General features: G+C 42.7%; 1 protein-coding gene across 5 annotated transcripts in view; it reads right to left on the reverse strand.

Moving 5' to 3' along the window:
- The window catches only part of LOC126561276 (FH1/FH2 domain-containing protein 3), a 61,093-nt gene that overhangs the window by 14,369 nt on the left and 26,053 nt on the right, over window positions 1-20,671 (reverse strand). For all 5 annotated transcript variants that reach the window (XM_050217254.1, XM_050217253.1, XM_050217252.1 and 2 more), the window contains 2 exons: window positions 12,557-12,666; window positions 11,511-11,569 (listed from right to left, as the gene is read on the reverse strand). In XM_050217254.1, coding sequence (XP_050073211.1) covers window positions 11,511-11,569; window positions 12,557-12,666 — 169 coding nt within the window. The remainder of the gene's footprint in view (window positions 1-11,510; window positions 11,570-12,556; window positions 12,667-20,671) is intronic.

Consider the following 20,671-nt stretch of genomic DNA (forward strand, 5'->3'; position numbering starts at 1 on the left):
GAGTGATAAAATTTCACCTTTCTAGACAGGCCTGTCTAGCCATGAGAAGGTCGCGATCGAAAAGCAGCGCCTCCATCACATGGAAGACATGGTTGCTCCAAAATGGGTAGCAATCTCTCATCCAAATTTGTGTCCAACGGGGCCCACCGTCCCGGGTGATTCCTGTGAAACGAATCATTATCGACAACGGCCGAAATGAAGGGCAAAACTTTCACGCCTACCGAGCCCGCTGCGTTCGGCCCCTCGGTGACGCTCTTCGTGAAGGTAAATCGCGGTTTGGAAATGTCCAAGTTCAGCCAATATTGGAGCGACCTTTAAGGCTTCGTGGTTTCAATATGATCGTGTTAGATAGAGGTGAACGAACGGTCTACCGGTGATCTTCTGACTGGGAAGTAATCAGGAAAATGAGAGTAAAAATCACTTTCATTTTGCATCATAACGAGATGTGATAACGAACTTGTGCACGATAGGAGCAATAATATAGGAGTATAATAAATAGAGCCATTATGGGATTCGATCGTTTCATCGATTGTTGTTCAAAATCGCTTGCATTTGTGCTCGTTTCCATCTGAATTCATCTATTGATCACTTGACGTGTGTCAATTTTTTGCAGATTGGCTGTGTTTTATGCCACACTGACATTGAACAAACCAATCGTCTTTCTAATACACCAAAGCCGATTGCTTTCACAGCGCGAGATGATCAATTTAGAACGAACGGTGATTTTGAAGTTGGATGAGTTTGCAAAAATCAAACATAATTTGTAGGCCATCGCCGGTGGCTCACCGGTTGGAGCAATTTTCTCTTGCATACAAACGCTCCTTTCTATTCGAGGTGCCGGTTAAATGGTGCACATTTGCTTTGTTCATGTTTCGCAGTGATCGATTTTAAGGTTGAATAAAGCAAAATACTTTCAATTCGCACGCTAATATAACAATCCGTCCCACGAAGAAATTAGGTCAGGTTCGCTATATTCGGTTCGGGCAAGTAAATTAAATTGTAAGAAAATAGCACCAAGCACATCGCAGGATTCACATATTAAAGAAAATTATCTAATAATTATATTTTTTATTTTGCTGCATTGGATGTGTACTGTCTCAACAGATAGCGAGCAAAACGAAGCTTTGGTGGTAAAATAAATCTTTTCTTTGTCATTGGCATAAAGAAGAAAAAATTACAAAAAAAACGAGGATCACAAATGTTATCCCCTAATTTACTGAGCACAATGAACGACCGACGATGGCAAGTAATATGCTGCTTTGTAACCATCGTAAAAAGTGACCATTAATTCGGAAACGGTCGCCTTTGCACGGGATGCAATTTATCACCATAATCATAATGCTGCTACCGAGCTGGTAAAAGGGTGATGAAGTACGGTTGTAACGGTGTTTAACGCGTTGGCTGTGGTGATTCTGGTTTGCCTTTTTTTTTTGCAGGAAGTTGGGTGTTAATATTACGAATTAGTATCTAGGGTGGGTCTTCTTGCTGGTTATTGCAACCCTGATTACTGCGTATTACATGGCTTTGTGTAGTTGTTTTTCTTACAGAGTACAATAACGTTTCAATCTGTACTGGGTTTTTTATATCGATAAAATCATTTCTTCAAGAAACGCTGACGAATTCGATTGGAATGATATGTTAGTTCGGGCACGATATACGGTAGCAAACGTTTCCTATCCAACGGGCAGGATTCAAATACACCATCAGAATATATTTTTCTTCCCAGTGCTGCTGATGTCGTATGAGATCTGATGTGAAATTTATTCGATTTTATTGTATCTTGATTCCTGGGTTGGCTTCGCATTCGACTATATACACCATCTCACGATACGATGGTATTGGTGCGATTCTTCAGTGCAGAAGAAGATGAAAACCCATGTTTCTTTCCGGATGGTTATCTTTTAATAATGGATTCATCGATGGATATTCGATAAAGGATGGTGATGGTATCGAACCGTGGTGGTAATAAAAAGTCCATAATATTCCGCTGAGCGACGCATTGTTTATGATGCATGTTTCTGCTACTTTTGCGGTTTTTTTTTTTCATTTAAACTCCAGTGATAAGTGGGCTTTGGTAATATATTCAAGGCTCTCTATATAGTTCGTTTCATAAAAAATTATAAGAAAAATTGGTCGATTTACTACAAACTGTTTTTTTTTGTTTCTAATTTCTTCTCGGTAAGAAATATCATACATATTAGATCCGCAAATAAATAACGGCCGTTTTAAAATCGATGGGGCCACTGTGGATTGTGGCACAGTTTTGACGTTTACAAACGTCACAAATCAAGTTCGGGAATAACTGTGTAAACAGATTAGTGATTATTTCGTGCGAGTAAAAGTTCCTAGTTCTTGAAAATGTTTGATTTTGAGCCAGATAAGCACCATATGCTCGTGGAGGTGTTGCTGTTTTGTTTTGAGCGAAGAAAACAGCAGCCGAAGCGCATTGAGAGCTTTTGAGAGTTTACAGTGATGCTGCTCTAAGCGAAACCCATCCCGTAAAGGTGTCGTGATTGGTTTCGACGCTTTTGAAGCGGTGATTTCGCCGTGGAGGATACTCAACGTGAAGGAAGACCCAAAACGTTCGCCGACGAAAAAATGATGACTTTACTGGATGAAAATTGTCTGTCAAACACTGTTAAACACAAGAAAAACTTGCAACGGTGCTTGGTGTAACTCTTCAGGCCAGACTATCACGGCTGAACGCGTTAGGCATGATATAGAAGGATGGCAAATGGATACCACACGAGTTGAAGCCGCGGGACATTGAATGCAGATTCTTCATGTGTGAATTGCTGGTCCTGCGACACAACAGAAAGGGGTTCCTGCACAGAATTGTGACGGGAGACGAGCAGTGGATTTTGTTTAGCAATTCTAAGTGCAAAAAATCATGGGGATCATCCGGTCATAATCCAACATCTTTAGCTCGGCCGAACATGCATCGCTCGAAAGTTATGCTGAGCATTTGGTGGGACCAGCTCTGCGTTATCTACTACGAACTTCTGAAAGCGGGAGAAACGATCACTGGTGAACAATTGACGAGTTTAAGACGAGCACTGCGTGAAAAACGGCCATACTCATCACGCCACGACAAAGTTATTCTTCTGCATGACAATGCTCGCTTAACCTGTGCAAAACTACATTAATACTCTGAAAAGGGGTGTTTTACCGCACCCGCCGTAAGGACCGGATCTGGCACCATCGGATTTCCATCTGTTTCGATCCATTGGCACACGTGATTGGCTGCCCAGCAGTTCTCCTCCTAAGAACAGATCCCACTGGTTCGATACCTAGATTGCGTCGAAAAACGTATCATTTTTCCGACAAGGAATCCGCGATTTAATCGAAAGGTGATAAAAAGTGGTAAATAATAATGGCTGTAGAAAACACAGTTAAAAAAAGTCTTGAATTAGTTAGGAACGCTATTTTAGTGGAGCGAACCAAAAAATTAGTTTGATTTATTTTCTGGTTTTCTAGCGGTACTAATGCCGCTCACGCGTTGTTCAGCCCTTTTATCAACCTATTTCCCGTCCTGGTCCTTCACTCACCGCGGAACTCAGTTATCCCGACCGCGAAGCTTTCTTCCGACAACTTCGTAAATACGAATTAAATTCCGACAATGACAGCAGCGGTCGGTGTAAACACCGCTTGTTTACAACAATGGCCGATACCTTGATTGACCCAATTTCTACAAATAAAAATGCCCCGAGTAAAAATAAACTTATGGAAAAACGGCCGTTATTTATTTGCACACCTAATACTAAAAATATTAACATCGAAATCTCAATTGAACTAATCGGATGAAATAAAAGATCCATGGTGTGTCTGGCTTGTAGATAAAAATGTATGCCGCTAACTGTCACACGACGCGAGATCAGAAATTCCAATCATTGGAACGATGCTGCCTTTTCTCGCCTAGCTAACGTGAATCAATGCTTTAGCATGGCTGTGTCATAAAAAAACTGAGAGAGATAGACAAATCAAACCTTTGCGACAGTTGCGTAGCATGAGAAAAATAAAAGAACTTACGAGCTGTGCCCCCAAAGTGTGGTATATTATTGCTAGTCTTACTGGGAGCCAGGAAACCGAGAAAAACAACCAAGCAGAAGTTCAAGTTCATTCATTTAAAGGCATTTGGCGCAGTTATGCTCGTCGGTTTTGTGCAAAGCGAAATCGAAGCCACCCAGACGTGCCTTTCGCGACTCACTTCTTTGCCGGATAGCAGCGCCTAGACAAACATCTTCTCTACCGGCCACCAATGGTCCGGGCGGGATGCAACTGCAATAACCACTGGTGTTTGTGAAGGTCTCTTTACCCTTTTCCTTCACTGCACACAAGCTGTCAACCAAAATGGTCAACGAGCTCATCAGCAACACCGTCTTTAACCGGCTTGCTGGGCCGTCTGGTGCTTTCAAAAGATGCGCTTGCCTTGTCTCATGTTTCCGCACCCGGGAGCGTGAGCTTGCAAGAAGTGCAATGAAAAACTGACATTGCTAGAGAAGATCGCAGGAAGCTTTTTTCTGCTATTTTCTCTAGCTATTCATTGGAAAATGTTTCCGGTGAAGCTTGCGTTAGACCACTGTAACAAGAAAATGTTAGTGTCTGTTAATGGTTCACAGAGTTATCTATTGTTTGTTGTTTGTTATTGACATTTTGATCTAAAATCCCTGACATACGATAATATTCTTTATTGCAGAAGTTTTCCGTATTTCAAATAATTTACAAGCCGTCTAGGTCTTTCATTTCATAATGGTCTCAAATATCAGAAGTTTCAACATTGCATTATTCACTTGCTTGGGTGAATCATGTTTGATTATTTAAAAATGATTTTAAGAACATTTTACGCCATCTTGTGAATGCCAGGGTAATGAACTATTTTCACCTTGACTGGGTCAACAAACTGTGTTTTTGTGAGCTGAGTGTGTCAACGCTTGCGACATTACGAGAGTAAAATGATCATAAACACAAATTATTAGCCTCCATAAGTACAGTACTGTTTTAAAGCTGTTTACCATCACTGACCTTGTTCAGGCCCTTTCTCAACAGCTCATTTGAAAAGGTTTCAAATGGAATGGCCCCGTCCATTCCCGCCCTCCCGGCAGCATCGGCTGCGTGTCAATATTTGGGTCGTTTCAGAGCTCTGCGTACACACAGTGTGCACACTCAAATAAAGACGAGACAGAAGTGAGTCAATCATCTCGAATGAGTCATTCAAAGACAATAGCTGCTGTTCAATTATGTTTGTACGCGTTGTTTAACAATGCTGCACTGTGTATGATTAATTTTGACTTATGTAAAACCGAAACGACGGTGAGCACGTCTGTATTTCAGCAGCCGATGAATGGCAAGGTGATAAATATTTCCAAAAACTTCTTACGGTTTGGTTCAGCTGTTTCAACCAACAGTACCGTCAGCCAAGATCAGCCAAATGAAGCTATCTGATTGTAGGTTAGGACTGTTGCAAACAAATCACAAGAAACCAGCCGAGATAATTGGTACCGTTTTGCTAATAAATAATCACGTTTTAGCCTCCGGACCCTTAATAATCCCATACCAGAACCCATGCTCCGAACCACTGTCCAAATGAAGCCATCCATCTGTTACGATTGCACCGTGCCTGGCATATTATATCTAGTCTCCCGTCTGCGGGTTCCTGCATGTACCGATAAAAAAAGACGTCGGTCAGAAATTGCCATTTCTCTGGCTTATAACAGCAGAACGGTAGCAGCATACCGACCGCTTGCAGGAGTTTTTATAGCCGATTAGTGAAAGCACGTAACGTCGCTTTATTATAAAAACACACTCCCGCCTTCCCGAAGCAAGGAAAGCCGTTGAAAGGGTGTTAATTTTGCTCTTCGCATATTTTCGCTCGCTGCTGTTCGCTGTGGTGGGGAAGCTTTTCTGCTAAGATAATCCCGGATTGAAAAGTACTCTGATCGGGTGTTCGGTGTGTTGAAATCATTGAACATCGAACCAATCAGATTATTTACTAGAATTTTGCGGCTAATGGCAGCACAGGTAGAAAAAGCAGTATTTATCCTCATCAAGCTCAACTAGGGTTTTTCAGCGAAATCTTGGTCGTTTATGGACAGTGATTGAATGATTTGCCATTTTTGGATTTGTTACGGCTGGTTCTTCGCACAAGGCTCTTGGGTTCTGAAAGCTCGTCCAGTTAGTTTTATTTCGGTGTTTATTGCAGCTTGCTCACCGGTCTCGATTTCGCACAGTCACTGCTGTGGATGGGGTGATATCTTAAGGACTCAGGACAGGACATGAGGTCAGGGAATGCGATCGGCAGAGACACTCCATACTGAAAGGCTAATGGAGGTGTCTTCGAGATTGTGGTTCCCGTTATTCCCAGTGGAGCAGTTTTTGTCGATTGATATCCCCGTCAGGACGTAGCATGTTGTTGTGTAAACTACGTTCCATCACGTACCAGCTACTACCTCACTTACGCTTGCAGAAATTTGGTAGATTCTGCCCAATCATTACTTGCCCACGGTGGGGAAGCAAATCCCACCAAACTATCATCGCCGTTCGATGCTAATAAAGTACCGTTTAGTACCTCCGATGTCTGCTATAACCAGCATCGACTTGCTTCACCAAAAAAAAACACAATGCAGTAAAAGGGAAGGTGGGAGTATAGCGCTGAAAATTCTCAAATTATCGTCCATTTGACCGTACGTTTGCTTTATTTCTCGTTCGCAAACTTCACTGGTTGTCAGTGGTCCCATTTGGTTCGAGTTTCGGGAGGTATTATTATCGATTTCGACGCCAGAATACCGAATGAAGCTAATCGGTGACTTTGGCCTTTGCAAATTCCTTCCTTCTGAGGATTCTGAACGCTGCAGAATTTAACAACTGGGGCTTGCGAGTAGAGCTTTCATACAAGCCAGTGCAAACATGCGGGTGAACGTTTGCTTTCCGTGCCGCATGACGGTACAGAGAGCGAGATAGAGGACAAGTGCGTGACGTGGACGGAATTAGGGCCGTGTTTGTTTAAGACAATACGGCGTTGTGCTTCGGTATTTTGGCACGGTTTTCACACACACACACGCACACACACGCACACATACTTTCGTCGGATGCGTGCGTAGATAAATGGGGAAGCTACCCTCTGACATCATCATTAGCTGTCGCTTTTCACACAACATGCGACATTATTTGTTTGTTCAGATACTTTTGGGTTTACTGCGCACACATGACCTCGGCAAATTAGTGCCTATTGACCTCGGTAAGCGATTTGAATGCATCAGAAAAAAAGGAATTAATAGCGCTATTTCTTTAAACTTTTCCGTGAGCAGCTTTGTTTTAAATTAAAGCCTGAGATATGACTGTAAGTTTTGCTGTACTCCTTACTTAACTTCAGTGAAAAAATCCTGTCAAAAATGTGCAGTTTTGATGACAACCCTGTTGTCACTCTTTGAACCACTGTTCAAAGGAAAGTTTTTGACAGCTCGCATATAAAATCTGTCAAACACCTCCTTTTGAGCAGTGGTTTACATAACTCTTTTTAAGGGGGTTTTTTTTTGTTTGACCATATCTTTGATGTACACTTATGTCATAACAAACTCTAAACACTGTAATTGATGTCAATTAAAAGTGTGAAGAACATTCATATGCTAACTACTTGTGCAGTAGAATCTTCTTTTTCCTTTTTGACTTCTGTTCGAACGCCCTACTACGTCACGCCGGTCATCCAATGTCTTACTAGACTTGATGATACCACGTACTTCGATAGTCACTCCTCTCTAAGGGGGAACGGTCCGGTTGGGATTTAAACTCCGGTCGTGCAGTGCAAAGACCAACGTCGCTATCGCTTTTTCCACCTCCCTCCCTAACAACAGCAATAGAATAATGATGCTTAATATGTTACCAACGACATATGCAAAGCAACATGCCAGTATATTCTCCATATTCAATAAACAGCTTTTGAGAGTAGCTTCCTTCGCCACAAATGTGCTCATCCAAGTGAAAGGCTTCCTAACCTATACATTGTTCCTCGTCAGGCTGCCTAGCGAGCAATGTTAAACATTGTAAGAAGGATACAGCCACTTCTAGAATCCATCAACTCCCACGACCACCCATGGACGAGCCTTTCTATTGCGAAACAATTTTATGCAAACACTCCTACAACAATTGCAATATAACCGGCTTGAAACTTCTCTCGTTCTTCTGGACCGCACACAAGCAATGAGTCAATGGGGCAGTCAATGAAGCACAGTGTCAGCGGCACACTTCATCCATATTACCATTTTCATAATGATCACTCTCCGCACAACACAACAACATCATCTTCCGACACAGCATCATTCTGGGCCGCGTAAGGGCGTAAGTGGTAGCCAACAGGGCAACAGGAGCATCATCAGCATAATAATGGTACGGCAAGACGGGTCAGGGATAGGCACACGCATGTGGTAGGCCAGCAGACCGGGCCGTGTTCGGTTCGTTGAATTCGTATGAATTTATGACCAAATCACAACCGATCGATGGTTATGTTTTCTTTCGATAGCGATAATTGCCTAATTAGCATAACAAAACATCGATTCAACAGCCAGGAGACACGCAAACTATGAACCCACGGGACCGGCGAAAACGCATTCCCAACCTCCACAGCTTCACCGTGCAGCCATCTTCGACCGCTTCGAAGGCAAATGGTTATGAGCTATCAAAACTGCTGATGCTTGTTGATCGTCAGATTGGGTTGTGGGCGGTAGCGTAGAATTTCCGCTGGATTAATGTTGTGGTAAGGTTTTTTTTTGTCTACTTGTTTCCCTCATTCCTACTGATGATCCCTACCGAGTATCTAGCATAGAGGTATTTTTGTGACGCTTTGCGTACTTTCGGCTCTCATATCGGACGCGGTGGACTTTTTGGGGTTTCCGATCCGTACACAACCTCATCAAACGGTAATTAATGATAGGGCACGATTAGTCTTAACTGTTATTTCTTTCGCCATTTCCAACGATATACTTCCACCTTCGAAGGGGTTTTATGGTTCGGTTAGCCCGCAGCTTGTGCTTGAGTTGCAAATTCTTATTATCCTTACCATAATTTCAACGTTGATGACCCACGATGGGTCATAATTGTTTCAAGACAGAACAGCCACCTTTCTTTGAACTTCTGTTTGGCAGTTTAAAAACCCCAAAATTCAATCCAATTTACGATCACTATCAACAAGACGACTGTGGCCAACATATTAAGCTAAACATTTCGCCCAAACAGTGGATAATCAATTTGCCAAAGGCATCGGCACAAAACCGCACTAAACGCCACTGCACTAATAGTGATTTAGAGGTGAATCGTTACTGGAGCATGGCTGGAGCAAAACCACCAAAGTGAAATGGGAAATTTATCAGCTTCTATTCGCCAAACCACTTCATCGCACCCGGCACGACACTGCCGCACATCGACCGAGAGCGTGCTGGGACGAATTGTGGTAGCACAAAAACCAGACCTGCGTCTATATCCTTTGCCGAAGAGCATGGTGATACTCGATGCTACATTACACTGCACCAAGCTCGCCCAACTCAATGCTTTGGCACTTGTGATAGGACTACATTTGCAAGTGCAGTTCAATGCAGTGGATGCACACGGTGTGCGCACATTGCAACCAATTTCCTGCCATCCGGAACGATATGAGATTGTGTGTATGTGAGTGTGTTGCGTGTTTTTTTGCGCAGCTCCAAAGTTTGGAGGAGAATTTGTGAAGCGTTTGGAGTAATGGCATGGAATAAATTTTATTTCCATTCCAGTGGGAAAAGGGGTGTGCTGGAGCCTTGAAACGATGGTGAGCACGTTTAGAATTGGACGAAAACATCGTCTGTAAGTCTAATGGGAAATTCGTTTTTCGCCAGCCTGCGGTTGACGGACCTGTTGCTTATTGAACCTTTTATAAAGATACTGTCAAATGCATTACATTCAGACGTTTGATTACCACCTGGAACAAAATACTCAATATGCCTCAATGTTTTATAAATTTCATACATATATCGTTCGATACATATTAGGGGATAAAACTGAATTTATTTTGGAAAATCTCAAACACCGGATATGTAGAGTGAGGTCCCCTCTTTCCTACGAATAACATTATTTTGTATGAAATTCTTCCAAAACTATACAATGGGAAGGATCCATTTATTACCTTATCAACCAATTTGGTCACTCGGTTGTGACGGCCCTTGTGCTTCATTCCATCGCCGAACTATTCCATAGCCTTTGTAGTATCCAATTTGAAATTTATTTACTTTTCATTGTCCTTCGGTTATGATACAAAACCACGTTCTTAGCCCCGGGACATGTTTCAGCAAGAGCATAAAAAATGCCATCGTTTTATGGGACACGTTATGCTTTGACGGTTGGTAACGGTCCAAATCCTACAATGGATCTACACTTTCGATTTTCTACCAGCTTTCTGTGAGTCTGCTTCCAACAATAAAAGCAACCCAAATAAAGCTACCCAAACAAAAACGACCAAAAAACAACACATCCTATGATGCGAGGAAAAGAAAACCATCATTCGGGAAGGGTTCTGCCAGGTTAGTTACCGGAAGTCGTCCGGGACACCCAGGTGTGTGCTGTAACGAAACTAAACTCGAACGTAAACCGGAGTTAATTGAGTGAAACATCAAAGAAGGCACAACTAAGTTATGCCAGAGCCACAGCGCCAACTTGGCGTTACCGAAGCAAGTTCGATTTCTTTGTCCCATCTTCTTTCCCAGCAGCAGCAGCTGCTCGGAGGATAAGCGACAAACGTCTTTACTAGTAATCCGGATGGAATTTCGTCGCACTGGAATGCTCTTTGTCTTTCAAGGTTTGTCTAAGCGGTCATCTAGCATCCAAAACGGCCAAGGACTACAACAGATCCTTAAATTTGAGCCCGACACGTGGTAAGACATTCATCCTTTGTGTACAACAGACAGTTTATTCTTTAACCAAATGATTTACTGCAAATTATTTGCCTTTGTTGTGCAGCTCAAGCTGTCTAAAATGAATGATTTTCAAGCTGGATGTAAAGTAAAGCAAAGTAAAGTCCTTCTATTTGAAAGCGCCCCTGTTTCAAAATATAAAGATTGTACTTCCTGTAAGTACAAACTTTTATGACTTCTTACCACGGCTACGTTTACCGCACCGTGTTGTGAAATAAAATTAACTTGTTTGACCATGCCGTAAAGATCTAAACATCCCAATATACCATAAACATTTATGACCTGAAGCTTCTCTCGCACCGGAGCACGATTTCGAAGATCCTATTTTCCCATCTCTCCCCAACGTCACGATGCCGTAGACGACAAAGACGCTTTGCGAAAGAAACCGAATATGATTCCTGTTCGTTTAAAGTGCCTGCACGCTCTCACGGATAGGACCTATGACCATTTTTTTTTTAGTGGAGGCCAACATGTTTTGTCATTTCACCCCGGTCACCGGAAAGAACCGGGGACTGCCGTTTTGGCTTGAGGCGCACACGAAATGAACGTGCCCTCGGCCTGTAATAATTCTTGGGGACTTACCGATAATGGAGTGAACTCGGACACTGAGCTGCGTACGGACGACCAGCGAGTTTTTGCGGCTGAGGACGAAGGAAGGAAAATAAAATCAGATGAAAGAAACTCATAAATAGTGCTGTTTATTAGCTAAAGCACACAAGCGACGAAACTTTTCTATGCTGAGAAAAAAAAAATACTGCACTGGTGAGATGCTGAATAGTTGGCGAAAAGTTTAATTAAGGGTAAAAATTATGTATTATATTATTCGACCGAAACAAAAGCTTATTGACAGGGCAGTTCTCGTTTAGCAAACGAACAGTTGCGATCGTTATCCAATTAGTGAGTAAATCTTTTCTACACATTACAGTCGTGCAATCCTTGGTTCAAACAACCTTCCAATCTGATTTGTAACCTAACTTTCGGAAGCACATTTTCAACTCTTCGCCTAATTTTTAAGAGTACGGCACGGTTGCAAAAAGTTCAACATGCAGTGTGACATTTTATTGCCACTGGCGTCATTAGGGTGCTTTACCCGAGGTGCTACTCTGCATAAAGCGAACAAAGACGGAACAAAGTGATACAAAAAAAAGGAATATTTGTTTCTTTTCTTAAGAATTTCCGGTTGAATCGTTGAACACTTTCCGGATGAAAGTGTGCACAGAGATCCAACTTTGGTGACAACACAAAAACGAAGTCGTTACAAACTATGGCCAGCGAGACCTTGCACTACCGGCTAAACTTTTTCAAGTATTCGAAAGAAAACTTGGCTTGAGAAAGTGGACACGGAGAGTTTTCAAGCAGAAGGCACTGGAAGCGTTATTGGTGGGAAGTGGAAAACTCAAGTTCCGTATGAAGAAAGCGCACAATTTGCGCGTTCATTCTATCGCGGGAAATTAATGCGTTGCAATTAGCTGGACTGTCCCGGTGCCGGCGGAAGTGATGGTAGGGATGCCAGAGCAAGAGCAATTTAAATTCATCCCCAACTGGTATGATCGTATGGCTGGTGATGATAACTGGTTGTGAAAATTGATACTAGATGCAGTTTTCGCGTCTCATCCGAATTGACTTACTTTGAGTTGAGACCTTCAATATCTTCCGATTGTTCGGCCAGCGACGATTCCAGATCGAGGTAGGCTCCATAGTCTCCGTCTTTGTACACTTGGAGGGCCGCATCGTCGAGCTGTAAAGCAGTTAAAAAGGACACTTATTGAGATGTTATGGCAAAGAAATTATGTTTTTATAAAACATTGTCTTAGTTTCAAAGATTAAATGGTAAATTATTTGTTAAATAAAAATTCGACATAACTTGCAAATAACTGCATTACTAAAATTGATATGGGTTCTGTGAGATTAATTAAAGTTAAACTAAACCTTTGAAGTTCTTCGACAAACTCAAAAAAACCCACAAAAAAACCTTTAGCTGCTCTGTTTTGAGTCTTTTGAATTCGTTTGACTGTGTACTCTCTCTCTCGGTGTTTCCAATTTCGCTTCAATAATAATCCCTTGTGATGAGCAACCTGACCGCAACAATGCTTCACAAGGCGAATGAAAATGAAAATTTATTATTTAATTTTATGGTAGGTGCTCATATTTCGGAGCACCTTGAAAGGTTGCTTCAGGTTTTTTGCTCATCACGGATGAAAAATGAATATTAGCTCTATCTTTGCCCCTTCCCCGTCAAGTGTATGTGTGTAAACATTCGCGTGGACGAACGAAAACAACAAAGTGCATCCCAAAATTGGAAACTGTAATAACCGGAGCTTCCGAGACACGGCAGACAATAACGAAAGGTAACAACCACAGCACATACAAAAATAAAAAAAACATTGAGCAAAGCGTTAGTGGCCATTTTTGCCACGCATTCCCTTAGCCAACTGGTCCACGGTCCCAGCGCCGTCACCCCGTTTCCGTCGACCAATTGGTGAAACATTGAAGGTTATAAATCGTCCCACTGCAACTGGATCATTTCCGAACGGTATACAATGCGAGTTGCACCGGTCAGCGATATGGGAAAAGCGATGCGCCTGCAACGGTTCGGTGCGTTTGTTTTTTGTCTTGCCAACCGGCAGCAGTCCCATCACAGCCCTCTGCTGCCTCCCCACGGCGGCCACGGGGTTCGACCGCAACGATGAAATGCAACACAAGACGGATATGGGCCCGAGCATGCTTTGTGCGCAGGATGCAAGTGATAAAACAATTTATCACATTCTGACAGCACGGAAAACACACTTCTTTAGCCATTTATAATTAATGTGATGCATAATCCGACCAAATTTTAGCAGCTCGTAGAAAAAAGCCTCCCGATTTGTGGGCCTATGAGCTGTGCACAGTGCGACGAACAGCTTGGTTTCGTTTTTATCGCTTCACGCTTTACTTTGTTAGCAGCGTTTGTTGGAGCCGGTTATTTTCACATCTAATAAACTGTGATAAAAATGGTGCCGAAAGAATAAAAGTTTCAGTTTGGTGACACTTTTTCAATCATCGACAGCAAACCAAAAAAGCTTATGCCGGTACGCGTTTTGAGTAGTTTTACAGATGTTTCAGTTACATTTTTGCTACACGATAATTAAAAATCGTGTTTGCATGTAATTTTATGTATTGCACGCTATCGATTGTGTCACGATTGGGCTGCAGAAAGTGCAACTTATAGCTGCTTCACTCACAATCGATTCAAACAAGATGGAATTTCGTTCTTTTACTCTTCGTGATGTATTACTTAAACTATGCGAATTACCTTACACAATGCTTCCTGTTTCACGTGGGATCAAACAGAAGTTACATGCCGTTTGTGCTACCGACACGGAAAGCTTTTCGGTGTTTCTAGGTCCCATATTAACGTTGTGCGTTGTTGTGAATAAATTACGTATCTTCCGCGATACGCTCTTACGCCCAATCGGGTCTTTCATACCCGGACCCGTGCGGAGAGTGCAGTTCTTGCAATCGCAGCCGAAACACACACACACACACATACACATACGCTCACTGAAATCGAAACTAGACGATAGCCATTTGTGTACCAGCAAAAGCTGCCAAGCTTTCGATTTCATACGAAGGTGCCATTAATTATATGTAACAACCGTCACAGCCTTTGCCCCGTCGGAGCAAACCTCGATCCCAAGCGGCATCGACGCATTCTACATCAGGCATCGAGGCTGGTACCCTCTTTTCGGTCACAAAGTCCCACTGCTGCTGAACACACACTCACAACGTACACATCCTCACACAGCGCATAACTGAGTCATTATTATGATTTGCAGCAGACCTCCAACACCAGGAAAGCTCCAGCTCGTAGCCCACCCATATGGCCGATTGGCTTAAAAGTAGTGAAGCACTGCTAGAAGTGCTGCCTGGGGAGCAAGACCCATTTTCATGCTTTTCGGTCCCACACCGCCCCTTGTTGCGGTTTCGATGCGCGTAATGATGCGATGCTGTAATAGATGAAGCGAATGAACGATCGTTTGTGCGGTTAGTTTCGCGAAAACCGAGCATCTTCCTTAAGAGCCTACGATGCTTACGATGCAACGCGATAGTTTGTGCAGCGCAAAAACTTGGGTGTCTACACGAATGTCGTGATTCACCTCCCGACATTCATTTCGCTAAGATGGCCTCCGGAAGAATGGGAAACGATAGTCAGACAAACGATGTAAGAGCGATCCAATCAATAAAGCCGGAACATGTTAGCAGCGCTCATTGGGACAACAAGAGGATGAAATGAAGAGCCAGCTTTGCAAAATTGGTTGTAAGTTCGATAGTCAATTTGTTGGCTTAAGAGGTTCTAAAGTTTTCAGTCTACTTTCTTGGAAAGAATACAAAAAAATTAAAAATGTTTTTAAAAAAATGATGATGTTTCGATGTTTTGTTTCCATTACTTCTTTCTCTTCTTCTTGGCTTAATGACCTCTAAGGTCATGCCGGCCATCGAAATGGCTTACTAGACTGCCGATACCACGTCGTTGGTTAGTCAGTTCTTACTATGGGGGGACGGTCTGGATGGGATTTGAACCATGGTCTTGCCGTTTGAAGACCGGCGCCGCTACCACCGGGCACCTCTGTTTACATTGCTCATTACTTAAAAATTAAATATCAACTTCATTCCTTGTTTGTGTAGGTACAAGTCTGTTGTCAACAGAAATGATTGAAAAAAAAACATTACTTATTTTTAAAATTCCGTTATGACGGCCAGGCCATATTCCTTAAAATCAAATCTTTTATCTAGCTTAAGAATTCATTAAACTTATATCCTATTTTGACGGTAGAATTTCCTTCTCAATTCAAATGCATCTTATCCCGGATGAGCTCTATTGTGGATGTTGTTGCTGCCAGGTATGGTTAAAAAGTTGTCCTCTCTATGACTGCTAAGGGGTTAGCGCCTCTTTGGAGTATCGTGCCGTGGAGACTAACAATTGGCTCCCAAGAAAACTCCTTTTCTTGTGGATACTCCTTGGTGTTCACCACACCATATAGTTGCCAGCATTAACATCCGCAGAACGCACGGGTCCGAAAGCCTCTACAACTTTGTGAAGCTACAGTAGCATCCAACTCACACATTCCGCCAAAAGTAAAGCCTCCAGTCACAACTACACGTCGTCCAAACCTAATTAAATGGGTTCAGTGATCTAATGTTGTCGCTGGCGACCCTGACGTCAGCTAAACGCAAGGAGCCGACAGCCACAATAACCCTGTAAGGTTACTGCATAATCGAACCCAGACATTCCGCCAACGATAAAGTCGCCAGCTACGACCCTAGATCTCCTAAACCAAGTTTTCGACCAAGTCGACGCCACCGTTGCGAACGTGTAATAAACTAAGAACAAAAAAAAACAACAACAAAAAAACAAAAGAGCAAATAAATAAACATAACAAACTAAAATCCGTTAATAGGACGATAGTGCGTACAATCTACGGGAAGGAGATGGAATCAAAGAACGATTCCCATCTCTTTGGCGAAGTCAAACAGAATCCGCGCATATTCGTAGTCCTTCTGTCCCAGGATATCGCGCATCGGCACCGACGGGGATCTTCCTGATGCCCGAACGACTGTTAAGAGTCCGGGTCTGGCCGCATCGAACTCCACACATGACCAGAGGATGTGGTCAATCGTGAGATCCGTTGCTACAACAACAAACCTTGGAGTCGGCGCAAAAATGATTCGACTAGGGACACAGGGAATCCTGTGGTGAGATGGAGTGCAGGACCTCTAGAGTTCGTCCTCATCTCACATGCTCTGCCTGCGGACAATGCACAGCTGTTGTGGGGTGCGAATAAACTCGTGAGGGGGAATCGACCTCTCAAAAATGCTGCCATCGAAGGCACCTCGTTTGGCCAAGGAGTCCACTTTTTCATTTCCGGGGATCCCGCAATGAGCAGGCAGCCATATAAGCGGTATACATTCCTGTAGTTACTTTATTGAACAAAGAGCTTAGAATATTCAGTATTTTTTGCATAAAGTACTCAGAGCTCTTTAATGCCCCGACGGATTTCAGTGATTCGACAGCGCTGACGCTATCAGTAAATATGAAATACTGGTCCGGAGGATTCGCACTTATCATGAGCAGTGCGCGAAAAATAGCAGCCAGCTCAGCTACATATATAGAGCATGGCTGTCTAAGCTTGTGGAAAGCTTCGGTGCATGTGTTAAAAACACCGAAACCCGTGCCCGCCTCCGAAGAGGATCCGTCTGTGTAGTACTGTTGAGGATTTGGATGGCCATACTTATCCACAAAAATGCTGGGAACTGTCCTCCAGCGAAGATAAAAAAAGATTAAAAAATTCCTTTTTTTTTATTTTATTTGACTATAACGGCTCTTTGTCGAATTGTCAAAACATAAGATAGGCAAAAATGCTTCAGAGTAAAATTTAAAATTATACAAAAATAAATGATATATACTGATTCTATGACAGTACGGTATTGTACCGTCATAATTAGTTAGAAATAATTAAAATATTTTGATACTATTGACGATACGATTGATCGTAAATAATGTTCTGAAAATGTCTGAAAAATGAGGCATAAATTAAATTATGATGGATTGCCGGTTGCTTATGACCAATCTGTTTCCGATATCCGTTTCCGATACTAGAATAGTCAAAACTTATGCAAAAACGGATTTGTAAACACTATAAACACCCAGCCGAGAAAAATCTCAACAATACAGCACGCTTGTAATAATTATAATAAATAAATATATAAAATAATGTATCTTTAAAAAGAGTTTTAATCCTGGTAAGTATGTTTGCAAGTTTACGTAAATTGAAATTAAATAATTAATATTGAAGGACAAATTTTTCTCCTATATATCATCCTTTCTATAAAATAATATAAAAAGATGCATTCGTCAGTCGATCAAAGTAAATATAAGAAAGGGAAGGGATCAGAGGATTACATTTTTGTGTAAGAGACATGTTTTGAATGTTATTTTATAATAAACGAATAACACATACACTACAGAGCATTCTAGGTGCAATCAAATACAAAAAGAGTGGAAAACTAAATACGCCAAATCGTTAGCAATATTTCGGTGGGGGCTGAAGAATATTCAAAACGTATTCGAAGCAATGGTTAAAAGAATACGACACTAGAAACTGCATATACTACTGCAATTGCTGAACTTTGACAACAAGTAGTACGTTGATACACGGTTTAGTGCCATTTGCAACGTGTAACGCGTCGCATCCGGTTTGAAAGCGATAGTACTACGCAGGTTTCGCTTTTGTTGACCGAAAAAAAAAGAAACCGTCAAGCATGAAGACGTGAGGCCCAGCATCGACGGGGGATGTCTTGCGTACGGCAGCAAACAGCTTAATTGAATTCGTACTTACTTTCAATCGATCACCCCAATACACGGTTCGTGGTTTGCTGATGGATTGAGCCGTTTTCTTCTTTTATGTAACCGACGATATCTACTCGCTTAACCGTTCGGTCATTTGCATACACTAAATGCTACGTACGCGTGACGAAAGGCAAATCGACTACGACGACAACGACCGGTACCGCGGTTTCCGTTTGCACGAGCCGGTTTTACCTCCGAACGCTTTTCCTGCGATTCTCCGTCATTTCGTGGTTCCACGTGCAGACAGTAGCCATGTGTCCGGAAGGCCAAAAATAAATCTTGCGCGTGAAACGATCACCCTAGAGCGTCCAGCAGACTTAATGTACCCTGCCAATCGTACGGTAAGGTATCACATTCGGTGTGCTCCTTCGAACGTGGCACATTTGTGCATCGGATTTGGCACCGGCGAATGAATGAATTGTATGCATCAATCTGATTCGCGGTGGATGGATTCGCTTCGCCTAGTCCGTGCCGGGGTCAGTGCGAAAACGGCCATTTTGTATCGAACAACGCGGCTGGGTGATCGATGGAATCGTGCAGGAAATGTAGGCCAACGCAACAAGATTTCCTCTCGATTGGTTGCGCCAACAGAGGAGGGTTAAAGATGAGGCAACCGAATGGGCGCCAGAATAAAGATCGGCCGGCGTCTTGTTGCCCGAGGGCTGCAGCATTTGAATTTCTATAGGAAATAAAACCCTCGGAACCTACGCGATCTGCATGCGCCATCGTGATCGTGACAATAGTGAGAATGGTTGCACCACACAACCACACAACACAAACAAAACCTATCAACATCGCGCTAGTACCGTTTTTAGCCAATTAAATAGCTCGCGATCGTTGATGAAGATGCGTTAACATTTTACGGTGCGTTAGAAATTATCGGAGGGCAGCCACTGTCTGATCTAAGTTGATCATCATTTTTAAAGCTCGTGTGGCAAAGAGGCAACACAAAAACTTATAATACTTCCCACCTGTGTTTGGCTATTGTTTAGAGGGACTGAAAAATCCGAGATTATTGTGTGATATATTCTTGAATGCTGCTTTGAATTTGCAAAAGACATAAAAGCTGATGCAACTCGTTTCACTTTCTTTTTTTCATAATCGATTAAGCATCGATTATTGTGCACCTTTCTCATCATCATCATTCTCTTACGTTAAAAAAAACAGACAACATCCTCTTCAGTACAACAATCATCACAAAAGACGATAATTTATCAAACATCCAGCGCGACCATTAACACCCCGTAAGCGATGGATGTCTTGCGTGTAATATAATTGTACCCTCGGAAGTAACAGCTTGTCGCGGAAGCTTGGAACAATTTTCCCTTACGAGCCACTGTGACCTCACTTTCCCTCTCACTTCACCCTATCCTCTTCTAGAGCACCCGCTTGTAAATGATTGTTCCATAAAAAGTAAACACAATCCATTAGTGACAATATTCGCGACAAATTCACCAATCTCCAGCTAAAAGCTACATTAGCAGCAACTACAACTGGACGACCATTGCATGTGTATCACCTTTCTTCGTCTTTCGGCTTCCCTCGTCAATCTTACCCTTGAAGGTGGGTAGCGATTTTGGGTAAGACATAATAAACAAAAAAACAAAACAACCGCAACAAACGAACGGACGGCAACCGTCCGTGCAATTTATTGTTATTGTTTTCGCAAATTAACGCCCGACACGCCACCGAAAACGGATGGAAACTTTGCGATTTTCTTCTTCGTCGTGTGCGACTTCAATCGCTACCGCGGGCCAGTTCGAACAGGCCCGTGTGGAACCCAACGGAACCCCGCGCAAACACGAAAAATTGTCCAACAGCCGGAGCCGGAAGTTGAAACGCAACGTGTTTCCTACCACACGGTGCGCACCGGGTCAAGCTTCGAATGCAGGCTCAGCTGTAGCTGCAGCAGCTCCAGCATTGCCAGCTCTTACGCTCCGACCACAAAACGTGACCCAATACGAAAGAAACAAACAAAAAAAAAAGCAGGGTAAAGAAGCCGAGCATTGTACGTGAACTGGATAACTGAAACTGATGCTCAGCTCGACAATCGAATTGTCTTGCAATCTTAGCTCTTCGCGTCAAGACCTGCGCGAAACTTGGCTTTTGTTTGGTGGCCAATTTCCACCGAAACTCCCCGTTCGTGCGTACGGGTACGGGGGTGCGCAAATCATTGAATTTTATGGTGGACGTGCGGGAAAATGGGTCGTATTGCCGCGTGCCCACAAAACCCGTCCAACGTTATGAATGGCGGTGGTTGACCAGCCGATGTGTGTTTGATATTATCTAACTGTACGAATTCAATTTGCGGAAGAGCTAATGGCCGAGTAATGGAATGTCAGATAAAGGCGCAAAT

The sequence above is a fragment of the Anopheles maculipalpis genome, chromosome 3RL, assembly GCF_943734695.1.
Source record: "Anopheles maculipalpis chromosome 3RL, idAnoMacuDA_375_x, whole genome shotgun sequence".
Lineage (NCBI taxonomy): Eukaryota > Metazoa > Arthropoda > Insecta > Diptera > Culicidae > Anopheles > Anopheles maculipalpis.